Source organism: Chlorella variabilis, assembly GCF_000147415.1.
Source record: "Chlorella variabilis unplaced genomic scaffold CHLNCscaffold_15, whole genome shotgun sequence".
Lineage (NCBI taxonomy): Eukaryota > Viridiplantae > Chlorophyta > Trebouxiophyceae > Chlorellales > Chlorellaceae > Chlorella > Chlorella variabilis.
The window spans coordinates 447,774-459,695 of NW_005435073.1; the positions used below are offsets into that span (position 1 = coordinate 447,774).

The window sequence follows — 11,922 nt, forward strand, 5'->3', positions numbered from 1 at the left end:
GGGCTCAGGCCAAGGGAGGCAAGCACAGGCATGAAATCAGCCCAGAAGGTTCATCAGCAAGGCCACTACGAAGGAAAGGAGGATGAGTACGACAATCAGCCGCTGGTTCTGCTCCAACTCCTGCAGCTTCGCCTCAGTGGCGCTGTCAAAGCGCTGCTGGTCCTGCTCCATCTGCTGCAGCTTCGCCCCAGTGGCGCTCTCAAAGCGCCGCTGGCCCTCCTCCATCTGCTGCAGCTGCGCCCCAGTGGCCCTCTCAAAGCGCAGCTGGCCCTTCTCCATCTGCTGCAGCTGCGCCCCAGTGGCGCTCTCAAAGCGCCGCTGGCCCTGCTCCATCTGCTGCAGCTGCGCCCCAGTGGCGCTCTCAAAGCGCCGCTGGCCCTGCTCCACCACGGCCAGACGGGACTCCACGGATTGCACACTGGACGCCACGCCCGATACTGATGAAAACACCAGCAAAGTCGCCCCGGTCACGACAGTCGTGCCGATTGCCGCCGCAATGGCGGCCAAGCTAATCGTCGCTAGCAACTCGGCCTGCAAAGGTGGGGACCAACACAGAATACGTCAATCTATTGGGGCTGAAAAGGTGCTGCAAATGCGGAGGCACACGAGACATGCTTGCGTGCGTGATCGGCAGCCCACGTCGATGCGGTTGCCGCCACTGCCGCCGCCGCCGCCACTGCCCAGCGCTTCAAGGCCGCGTTCTCCCGCCTTCTCCTTGCCCCTGTCATCCGTGGATGCCAGCACGCTCCTCAGTGCTCGACGAGGGGCCCGCCAGCGGGCTTCCGGGACGGCCTGCAGCGGAGTCGCCCCCCGGGAGCCTTATCTGGAGGTCACGAGGCCACACACAAGCTATTGGAGGTCGCGAGGCCACACACAAGCTATTCAGAGGGCCGTCAAGCTCACGCGTTTTCTCCGGGGGTTTGCGGGGGCAAAGCTCCCTGACGCAACAAGGCGCACTGCCCACTGCATCCCAGCTGTTTCAATCTAGAGAATTGCGGGCTGGACGTCCGCCTGCTGTCATGCGCCCTCAAACCACGCCCGCCATGCTGCTGCCCAGCACGCTGCGGCGGCCCGTGCCATGTGGCGCCGCAAACACTGCCTGGAAACATTCAAGCATGCAAACATGCATGCTGTTACGCTACAGAAGCCATTTCAAATGGTCTGCAAAGATGGCGGGGCATGCAGGGTGGCATGACGGCCCAGCCGCAGTCGTAGCCAGCTGCGCTCTGCCGACATCAGGCAGCGCCCGAGCTGGAATCGACGCCGGGGCGCAGCAGGCCAGCCAGGCGCAGACTGCACCCTCCGCCGGCCTGGACTGCGCCCCGCAGCTATGGCTAGATGCGCATGGCGCCCAGCCCCCGCAGCGACAGCCTCATGTTGTCTGCCTCGAGCCTCGACTTGCGCACTGCCTGCAGCTCGGGCGGGCTCCGCTCCACAATCTCCACAAACCGGCTGCCCAGCTTGCGTGCCCGCCCCGCCGACTGCACCCGCTCCCGCCCTGCGCCGCATGACGAGGCACGCGCAGGCGTGTGAGGCGCAGCTGATGTGCCTGCTGCTGCCGACGGCAGCAGCGGCAGCGGGTGCCTGCTGGACTGCAGGCATGCGGTGCACGTCAGGGCTGCCTGGCGGCCAGGCTGGCGCCCAGAAGCCGTCGCAGAGGGCGGCCCCAGGGCGGGCGCCTGCCCGCCTCCCCGCCGTCGGCCCACCTGTCTGCGCGGCCGAGTAGCGAACCACAAACTCGCAGCGCGGCACGTCGATGCCCTCCTCCCCTGCGGACGTGGACACCAGCAGGCGGCAGCCAGGCTGGCGGAAGGCCTCCATGGCCGCCCGCTGCTCCTTGGAGGTCATGCCGCCGCCGCCGCCGCCGCTGCCCGCGCCCCGCCGGTTGCCGTGGCCCATGAAGCGGTACACCTGCACGGCGGACATGGCGGAGGCAGTGGGGGCAGCGTCAGCGAGGTCTGCAACGTGTGGGGGCGCAGGCGGGCTGGTGCGCCTTCGTTGCAGAGGCCCCAGGCGGCTCGGCAGCCCCAGCGGGCGCAGCAGGCACAGCAGGAGCACCGGCCGGCTTCAGCCGCCGCCGCGGCGGCAATGGGCAGTGCCCTTCAACCAGCAGGGCCCTGCTTGCCTCCACAAACTGAAGGTCTGGGGTGTCGGAGATGAGGCGGGCCAGCGAGCGCACGGCCTCCCGCGTGCGGCAGAAGACGATGCCGTGGAAGGTGTCGGCGCCGCGGTACTCCAGCAGGAAGTCCCGCAGGGCCTCAAACTTGGGGTGCCGCGACAGCAGGCCGGGGCCGGCGCTGCACAGGCAGCCAGATGGGGCCGGGTCGAGGCATTGTGTGATGTGGCGCAATGCACATGCAGCATGCATATCGTGCTGTGCGTCGTGCAGCAGGCTGGATGCGACAGCATCCCTGCAAGAAAGCCAGCTGCCCAGCGGCGCCTCCTGCACATGCCAGAACGCATCAGGCAGAGGCCGCTGGGCACGGCCCGGCTGCGTCGCCGCTCATGGCCTGCCCACCTGCAGGCTCCAGTCAGCACATCCGCCGCCTCCACCTCCTGGGCCAGGCGCTGCAACAGGGCGGTGGACAGGGGCATGCCGCCGCCCCGCCGCATCGCCTCCACCAGCTGCAGGCAGGCGCAGCGCAGGGCAAGAGCAAGGGGCAGCTCAGCAGCAGCAGCACCAGGGAACCAGGCGGTGCTGCTGTGGTGGTGGTGGTGGTGGTGGTGGTGGTGGGAATGAGCAAAAAGGAGTCGCCCGGTGGTGTATTCCAGCACCCCACACAGCACAGCACAGCACAGCACAGCACAGCACAGCACAGCACAGCACGGAACTCCCGCAGGGCAGGCCAGCCGCACCATGGCAGCCACTCGGTAGTACTCTTGCGACAGGTAGCGCACCGCCGCCTCGAACCCGACGTCCGCCGCCAGCGCCAGCGCCGCCACCGCGGCGCGCACCAGCAGCAGCGCGCAGGTGGCGTCGTGCCGCGCAGCGGCTGCCTCCTCCACGACTGCCGCGGGCCGCTCTGCCTGGCCGCCATAGCCGCCGGGGGCGGTGGAGGAAGAGGCTGTGGGGCCCGGGGCGGCCTGAAGGCCCTCAGCAACCTGCACCGTCCAGCGAGCGGCGGTACTGCACCAGCGGCCTGCTATCAGCATGGCTTCCACCTCGGACGGCAGGCCCACCGCTTCTACAGGTCACAGGGTGACAGGCCGGGCTCCAGCTCGGCCCACGCCTCACACACACCGCGACTGGCCAGCCGCTGCCTCGCGGCAGGCTTGGGACCTGCTGCGAGGCGCCAGCAAGGAAGGGCCTCGCATGGCAGACGCCCTGCCCCTCTCGCAAGGCAGGCCCTCTGCCCACCTCCCTCCTCACCCGACAGCCCCAGCCCCAATGTGAGCTCCTGCACCGCCGTCACCACAAACGCGCCCAGGCGGCGGCCCAGGCCGTCATCTAGTGGGGCCAGGTCAACAAGCACCTCCTCGCCCTGCACCTCGGGCACCGCCGCCTGCGGCAGAAGCGGCGCAGGCGTCGCGGCGGGAGCCGAGGCGGGTTGCTAGATGGGACCGCGGTGCATGCGGGCTGCTGCCAGTTTGAAAGTACCAGTTTGAAAACTGGCACGGCTAGCAGCCAGCCTGTCCCCCACCCTCACCCGCAGCTCCTCATCTGACTCGTCCACAACGTACAGCTGGGCATCCAGGTTGAGCTCCAGCTGATGCAGGGCTTGCAGGGTGGCGTCAAGCGAGTCGCGGCTGGCGGGAGAAGCGGTCAGGCCCAGCACCTGCGGCGGCACGGCGCGCGGCGGCGGCGATGGCGGTGATGGTGACGGCACACGGCCAGGGCAGGGGACTCGGCATGCTTTGGTTTTGCGCTGAGCGGGCGCGCCATGCCACAGGCAGCGGTGGGAGCTTTGCCAGGCATGCATGGCTGGTGGCAGAGGGAGGCGAGGGGGCACCCTGGGCAGGGTGAGGGTCCTCCTGCAGGCAGCTGCGCCTGCTACGCCTGCTAACCTGCGTGGTACGCGCCGAGCTGCGGTTGTGCCGCATCACCTTGTTCACAGGGTGGTCTGCCTGCGCGTGGTGGCACTCATCCACCACCTGCAGCCGGCAGCAGGGCCCTCCGGGTCACCAGGAGCGACCAGTGCCACCACCGGGCGCCTCCTCAGGCTTCCGGGGACCCCCTCTGGCCCTTATGCCCGCTCGCGCACACACACCTCCCACACGCGTAGCGCCGCCAAGGCAGCCTCACCAGCAGCGAGATTTGGTGGAAGTGGGCTGCGCCGGCGTTCAGCATGTTGAGGAAGAGCTGGGGGGTCATCACCACCACGTGATTGTCCTGCAGGGACGCCAGGGGGCAGGCGGTGGTGGTGGTGGTGGTGGTGTCACACAGTTTACACCCGGGGCACAGCACAGCCTTGTGGTGCCGCTAAACTTGTGTAGGGGAGTGCTGCACGCTGCCAGGCCACAGAGACAGCACAGGGCAGGCAGCAGCCGGCGCAAAACACCGCCACCACCACCACAAGCACCAGCAGGCGGCTCGTCCCCTACCTCCAGCAGGCGCTGCCAGTCTCGCGGCGCCACCGGGTTGTCGCTGGTGCGCCCCGTGGCTCGCAGCGCACCGCTGCTGAAGCTGGGGTAGCTCAGGAAGACGGCTGCAGGGGATGGGGCAGCAGGAGGCTGGTGGAAGGCTCGGTAGAGGAGGGACGGGCAGGGGCATCAGCCGCAAGCTGCCAGGGCGCACCAACTGTAGCATACCAGTCACTACAGCCGCATGCTGGGATTGGGGGCGCTAAGCCAGGCGCACAGCAAGCCACACGCGCCCACCACAGCTGCCCGCCTGCCTCCTGACTCCACCATCTGTACCCACACCACCCAACAGGCTGCCCGCTCACCCGTCTGCTGCTGCACCAGCTGCACAGTTGGCGCCAGGAAGACGGTGCGTGCTGATGGGTCTGCCAGCGTCATGTCCACGGCCCGCGCCACCGCGATCACCGTCTTGCCTGAGCCGGTATCTCCCACCACGATCATGTTGCGCCCCGTGGCGGCCAGGGTCACAGCCCGCTGCTGGTAGCCTCGCAGCGCCTGCGGCGCGGGGCCCACCCCCGCCGCCTTGCGCCTGCGGGCAGGGGTGGCAGGGTGCATCAGCAGGACGATGAGTGGCCTCCAGGGTGCAAAGCCAGCTGGGTGTTGGGCCTCCGGGCACGGCGTAAGCTTGAAGCGTGGCGCGGCGGCAGGGGCTGCGGACAGGGAGGGAGACCAGGGGGCACCTGAGCTCCTCCTCGCTGATGCGCCGCTTGGCCTGCTTGATGAAGGCGCCGCCCAGGGATCGCAGGCGGTCGCCGGCGGCCGTCAGCTCCGGCGCGGCGCGCAGCATCTGCTCGTACACCTTCCACAGCGCTCCGCGGCTCAGCTTGGACACGAGGTTCTGCGAGGGAAGCATGGGGTGGGCCACACACGTCAGCAGTTCTGTGCTCAGGGTAGGCAGCGCGCATGGGTGGTGGACGCGGGGCCTGTGCCACCGCGACGGCAGGCGAGGCCGCCAGTAACAGCCGGCATCAGCCAGGCCAGCTACCGCGCCAGCTACCGCCAGCCGGAGGAGCTTGCAACTGTCGCCACCCAACAGTTGCCACCCCACCCCCTGCTGCTCACCATGTACAGCTTGCGGGCGCCTGGCTGCTCCGCCAGCCGCTGCATCAGGAAGTCTGTGGCCTGTTCATCCGTGAGCGCAGCAAAATCGTTGGATGGGGGGCTGGAGCTGTCGTCCTGCGCCCACGCCTCCTCCGCCTCGCCGACGCTGCTCTCCATCTCCACATCGCCGCCGTCCATCAGAAAGGCTAGGCTGGCCTCATCCTGGTCCTCCTCCCCTGCCATCCCAGCCAGCATGGCGCTGCTGCCGCTGGCGCTGCTGCTGGCAGTACTAGCCGCCGCCGCCGTCTCGGAAGAGGAGCAGCTGCTGGCCACCGCAGCCAGCTGCAGCACCTTCACCGCCTCTGCTAGCTCCTGCATCTGCCCCAGCACTGTCAGCTGCATCGTGCTCTGTGCCTTCTTCAGCTCCTGCCTGTCTGCCAGCAGCTGCTGCACCGCCGCCGGCAGCAGCACCTGCAGCCCGCCGTAGTCGACGCTGAGTGCGCCCTGCGTGGCACAGGCAGGGGCAGACCACGAGGAGGTGGCAGGCAGGAGTTGTGGAGGTGAAAGCGGTTGCTGGTGTGCATATGGAAAGGGAGCAGGAGCAAGCAAGCCGGGCACACTGCATCCCAGTCCGACGCGGGCCGCCATGCCCAAGCCTGCACCTGCATCGTGAGGCACCCCGCTGGCTTGTCGCATCACCTGCGGATCCTGTCTGACCAGGTTCATGTCTGTGGCTCCGTGCTGCTCCAGCACCGCTCGCACCTGCTGCGCCACCACACCTAGCCGCTGCGCGTCGGTGCCCTGCGGCAGGCAGGCGGCAGGCGGTTCAGGTACGGCTCCAAGCTCAACAGGGGCGGCCCTCGGCAATGCAGGCACATCAGCAGTGCAGACAGGCCCGTGTCAGCAGTACGCCCAGCACCCTGCGGCGGTACACCCACCTTGTAGCGGTACAAATAGGTGGTGATCTCTGCGGCGATGGCCACCGCCTTCTCCCCCTGCTCAAACGCCCGCACCCCCTCCTTCATGCTAGCATCTGCAGCAGGTGGCGATACATGTGGCTACTAACTTGCAACAGCCCAACCCTTCAGGATCCTGACAGGACCCTCCTCGGCAGTGGCTGGTGCACATGCGGGGGGCCCAGCAGGTGCGGCAAGGGCACTGCCGTGCGGTGACCGAGCGCAGGCAGCTGGCTGGCAGCCTGCCTGGGCCAGCTGGCGGCTCTGCCCACCTGACACCACCGGGAGGCCTCGTACCGTCATGTCGCCAAGCACCTGGGCGTCGCCTTGCACTACCAGGGCCTTGCCTGCATACTCCCCGCGGCCCGCCACCGGCTGCTGGCCTCCCACAGTGAGCAGGGAGTAGTGACCCTCCGCCTGGGCATGCTCCCCCGGAGCCGCAGCTGGCGGCGGCCATGGCTGCGGCACGGAGTGGCGCTCGCCGCTGGTGCTGGCCGCGGGGCTGCCAGGCAGGTGCATGGCTGCGCCGCCGGCCTGGTCCTGCTGCTGCTGCTGGCCCTGCTGGCCCTGCTGGCTGCCGGCTGGACCTGCTGCCTGGGCGTGGGAGCTGAGGGCCGGGCCTGCCCCTGCCCCATGCCCCGCCTGCGTCAGCAGCAGGCTGGCTCCCGGGAGGCCTCCACCCAGCCCGCCCTGCCCGCCAAAGAGATCCTCATAATGCCAGTGACCATTCATCCCAGCAAGCCCGCCCCCCTCAACCAGCGGCATGTGCTCGAAAACGCCTGGCGGCAGTTCTGCTGCCAGCGCAGGCACTCCTGCTGTGACTACCTGCTGCTGCTGCTGCTGCTGCTGCTGCTGGGGTGCGGCTGGCATCTCCTCAGCTTCCCCGGTCAGCACGAAGTGGTACAGCACGTACTCAGAGTCCAGCACATACTCCTCCCTGCAGGCACGCAGCACAAGCAGCTGCGGAGCAAGTCAATCGGTGAAGCAGGTTGTTGTTGTGGGTAGCAGCTACTGCCCCCTGTGTACTGCATGCTTGAGGGCAGCGCACACCTGACAGTGAACAGGTCCTGCTCCTGCTGCTCCACCTCCTCCTGATCCTGCTGCATTTGCTGCTGCTGCTGCTGCTCCTGCACCTGCTGCAGGAAGTCAGCAACGACTGCACCGGCGGTGGCTGGGAGCTTGATCGTAAGCTTGTGGCGGTCTTTTTTTTGGTCAGCTCCCTCCACTGCATAGAAGCCATCCAGTTCGGCGCTCAGCCCTGCCAGTGTCACCAGCTGCTTGGCGCCGGAGAACTGGTGGGGCTGTTGGGTGCGCAGGGTGGCAGTGCCACCACGCGCCACGTCAATGGCTGTGACAGGCAGCGGCTTTGGCGGCGCAGCAGCCGGCACCACCGGCTTCACTTCGTAGCCAGTAATCTGCGTCAGGATCAAGGCAATTGCAATGGATGTGGGAGAGCTTGCATTGCGGATAGAAAGCCAGACAGAGGAAGGGCGGGCACACAATAGCGGCGAAACTGACGCGATGTGTCTCGCTGTGGTTCAGTCGGCGGCGAAATTTCTTGCTGCGCTTGCCTATGATGGCAATCGCATCACGCTGCAGGGGCAGGAAGTTTTCCCTGCAGGAGCAAGCGAGAGTGCCGGGTTATTCTTGGTGAGGGACCCAACAGGGGCGACGCCAGCTGCCGCAGCTGGCAGCGGCTGCAAGGACAGGATCAAGCAGCATGCTGGCTTTGCAAGGGTTGGGCAGGCAAAGAATGGGGAACATCCTGGCAGCGGAACAGGTACCATTGGCTGTGCACGCAGCTGAAGCCCTTCGCCTGCCGCACCTGCCGCCAAATGCATCGTCCCCGTATGTCACAGCAGGTGGCATGGCGTAGTCACTCCCACGCAGTCTCTTATCCGCCTGTCGGCTCTTTGGCAGCAAGATGCACACCGCCTGCCTGCCTGCTCTGATTAAATGCTCTTCGATGAGACTTTTGTTATGCACAGAGCCCGCTCTCTGGGAGGGCAGCAAAACCACTCGCGGTGCGTCGGGGCGCATGTTCGGTGTTGGAGGGGTGTGCCCAGCGATAGGGGGGCCCTGAAGGCATGCGCCGAGGCCGGGAAGCGTGGTTCGGCGCTGCTGCACGCTTGGCGATTTGACCAGAACCACGTGCCGCCGAGCTGCGGCCGCAGTTTCCGGCCCACGGTCTACGGTCGCAGCCACGGGACTCGGCGGCACGGCGTTTGGGCCCAAGCTTGCTGCCGCCGCCGCCGTGCCCGGGGGGCAGCGCGGCGGCGGCGGCGGCACGCTGCGACGCCCCCGTGCTGCCGAGCTGCGGCCGTAGTTTCCTGCCAGAAGCCCACGGCCACAGCCACGGGACTCGGCGGCACGGAGTTTCGGTCCACGGCTTGCTGCCGCCGCCGTCGCAGGGGTGCTGCCTGCGGCGGCGGCGGCACGGCGTTTGGGTCCACGGCTTGCTGCCGCTGCCGCCGCCGCAGGGGTGCTGCCTGCGGCGGCGGCGGTAGCGCACGTGGCAACCCCCCGCGTTTCCTTGCCTCCCATCCACCGGACCCCGTCCTGCGCTTCACTTTGTTTAGGGAGGGGCTGCTCACTGCTCATTGCTCATTGCTCATCGCACACTGCTCAACGCTCATTGCCCTATATCCCACCCAGCCGCAGGACTCCACTGCCGCCCGCGCCCCGCCCCATCTGGCCGCTTGCGCGCCCCATCCCCCCTCGATGGGGCCCGCCCACACCGGGGCCTCCCCCCTCCCGCCCACTGCTTTCTCAACGGCCCCGAGCCGGGGCTGCCCTCATTGCATACATAGTGCGCCTTTCCCTGCTTTTCTAGTGACCTAGCGTTCCGCACTGCCGTTTGGCCAGCCCATGCTCCCGTACCGTTGCGTTTCTCCCCAATGCGCCATGCCACTTTGCCAGTCATACACACGTTTCGATGCGTGCCCTGTCAGCTGCTTGCGTTGCATGTCGCCTTGCTCCACCCCTGTTTTATTGCTTTCTCTGCTTTCGCCCGGTTCCCGTCCCGTTTCGGCGGGGAGTCTATGTTGCAAGCTAGTTCTTGCTTTACCAGACTTTAAGCCCACACAAGCAAGGGCTGGCGCCGGGGGCGGCGTTGACGGCATTGTTGAGTTGCATGCCGCCTGCAGCGCTATCCAGCAGCGCTCGATACTGCTCTTCGCTCAGGCGGTCTCCTCTGTCAATCGCCGCTGCTATTGCTTGCTCCATGGCGGAGGAACGCAACCTGACCTGGGGCCGGGTTGGCGTGTTCACCGGGCTGAAAGTGTTGATGGGAACTGAGGAGGGAGACGGGTGCCGAGACCCGGCCTATCCGAGCCGATGACCATGGACGTGTTGCCAGTGTTGGCCAGCCTGGGGGCAAGCCGGGGAAAATGATGATCGGGCACGCACTCCGGGGAAAATGATGATCGGGCACGCACTCGATTGAAAGTTCAACACCCAATCACACAGAAGGGAGCGTTGAACTCTGACTCTGGAGGATGCAAGCGCGCTCTCTCTGCGTGATGTACCTCTGCCCAGGGCTGTACATTCAATTCGATTCAAACACGCAGGCCGCACAACGCCGACATGGTTCAATCCATCCCCATGACTGAGGCGAAAGTTGCAGCCAAGGGCTGGCCCCCACCGCCGCCTCTCCTCTACGCTGCGCACCATGCGTTCCTGCTGCTCATATTTCTCGTTCTCTACAGCGCTCAGCTCTCCGGATTCACTCCCGGAACACTTTGGACGAACTTGCAACAAAAGCGGGCAGCAGCGGCTCCATTGCACTGGCCCGGCGCCCCGCCGCCGTTGCCGGCCTGCAACTTGACGCTGCTGTCGGGCCAGCTGCCCAGCGACTCTGCCGTCTGGAGCCGTCTGGAGCCTGACATCAGCTCTCCTACCCACGCGGACCAAGGGCCATCATCGTTTTCGGCCCAGATAGCGCTGCAGCATTGCACCCTGCGACGCTTGACGGCCAGCGAGGTGCGAGGATGCCTTGCAAATCGGCCATTAGTGTTCATCGGGGATTCAATAACCAGATACGCATACCTCAGCTTGGTGGCATTCCTGGAGCACGGTGCCTGGCCCAGCCTGGCAGACCAACCCAGCCTGCTGTTCAAGAAGCAATGGGGAGCCAAGGGAGAGTTGTTCCCATCCGGTGCGGCGCCTTTGGGCCTCACCTGCCGCCGCTGCGTGCCTGCTGTGCTGCCGCATTTGCCGGCGTTTGAGCAGCATGCGTGGCTGAGTCTGCTGCGTGCAGCCTCCCTTCCCCACCCTTCCTCACCATGCACTGGGTGCAGGCTCCACCGCCGCCTTCCAGGGCCGCATGCTGTGCGACTGCAAGGGGCCGATTGAGGGGCGGTCGTACACACATCCGAGCCTCAACCTCAGAGCATCCTTCATGTGGTGGCGCGGCTGGCCGGATAACTTGCAAGGCCACTGGGGCCACCCTCCCTTCTTCAATGCCACGCCCTGCCAGCCGGTCGTCACTGGGGCGGCAGGTGGATGCAGCCCCGACCCCGACTGGAGCCTGCCGCTGCCCGATGCCCTGCAAGAGGTGGGCGGGACAATGCTGTACGATACATAGCCGTGCACCCAGCATACCCTGACTGGACACCTTGGGCTTGTCTGCTAGCATGTCGCCTGTGCCTCGAGCCCAGCTGTTTGTATTCTTGGTGGCTTCTGGGCAGGTTCACATAAGGCCCCAAGCCTTTCTGGATGCAGGTGGTGGCCAAGCTGCGGCCTGCAGCAGTCGTGCTCAACGGGGGACTCTGGCGCAGGATGGAGGGCTACCGCAGCGAGTGGCCGCCAGGCTATGCCCGCAGCGTGGCAGACGCAGCACGCAGCGCCGTGGCGCCTCAGCACGGGCTGGCCATGTGGCGCACAACCACGCCGTCGGCGAGCGAAAACACCACGCACTCCTGGGATAACCACTTTCTAGATGAGGCAGTCGGAGAGGCACAGCTGCACACGCTGGATGCCTGGCAGCTGCTGCACCCGCTGCTCTCTGTCGACCCGCTGCCCTTCTTTGATTGCAATCACCCTTGGCCCGAGGTGTACACGGAGCTGAACCATGTGCTGCTGAACATGCTCTGCTGACGGCACACCCCGCTCCCAGCAGCGGGCTGCAACCCCCACATCATGAAGTTGCATGGCGAGTAAAGGAGATGAGCACAGCAGCGCAGCAGGCTGTGGCGCAGAGCGGCAGCCCCGGCAGGAGGCATTGGTAACGCTTGGGTGCCTGCGGGGCGGCCCACCCTCTGCTCCTTCCGCTATGCACATTACAGCACTCAGTTCAGGCGGCATGCCGTGTGCGACCAACCACCAGTTCTAACAACCTCTCCCT

The 11,922-nt window shown here is 66.6% G+C and overlaps 1 protein-coding gene across 1 annotated transcript; it reads right to left on the reverse strand.

The window, feature by feature from the left end:
- Nucleotides 1-36: 36 nt before the first annotated feature.
- On the reverse strand, nt 37-8,447 carry CHLNCDRAFT_58365 (hypothetical protein; the record flags this gene model as incomplete). Its single annotated transcript, XM_005846051.1, has 20 exons — nt 37-531; nt 1,407-1,498; nt 1,707-1,911; nt 2,108-2,297; nt 2,519-2,625; nt 2,857-3,023; nt 3,359-3,503; nt 3,648-3,776; nt 4,006-4,092; nt 4,244-4,330; nt 4,543-4,646; nt 4,887-5,110; nt 5,262-5,419; nt 5,644-6,126; nt 6,322-6,423; nt 6,561-6,655; nt 6,851-7,515; nt 7,629-7,993; nt 8,097-8,193; nt 8,404-8,447. The coding sequence occupies 20 exons, from the start codon at nt 8,445-8,447 to the stop codon at nt 37-39; spliced, it is 4,041 nt and encodes a 1,346-aa protein (XP_005846113.1).
- Nucleotides 8,448-11,922: the final 3,475 nt, after the last annotated feature.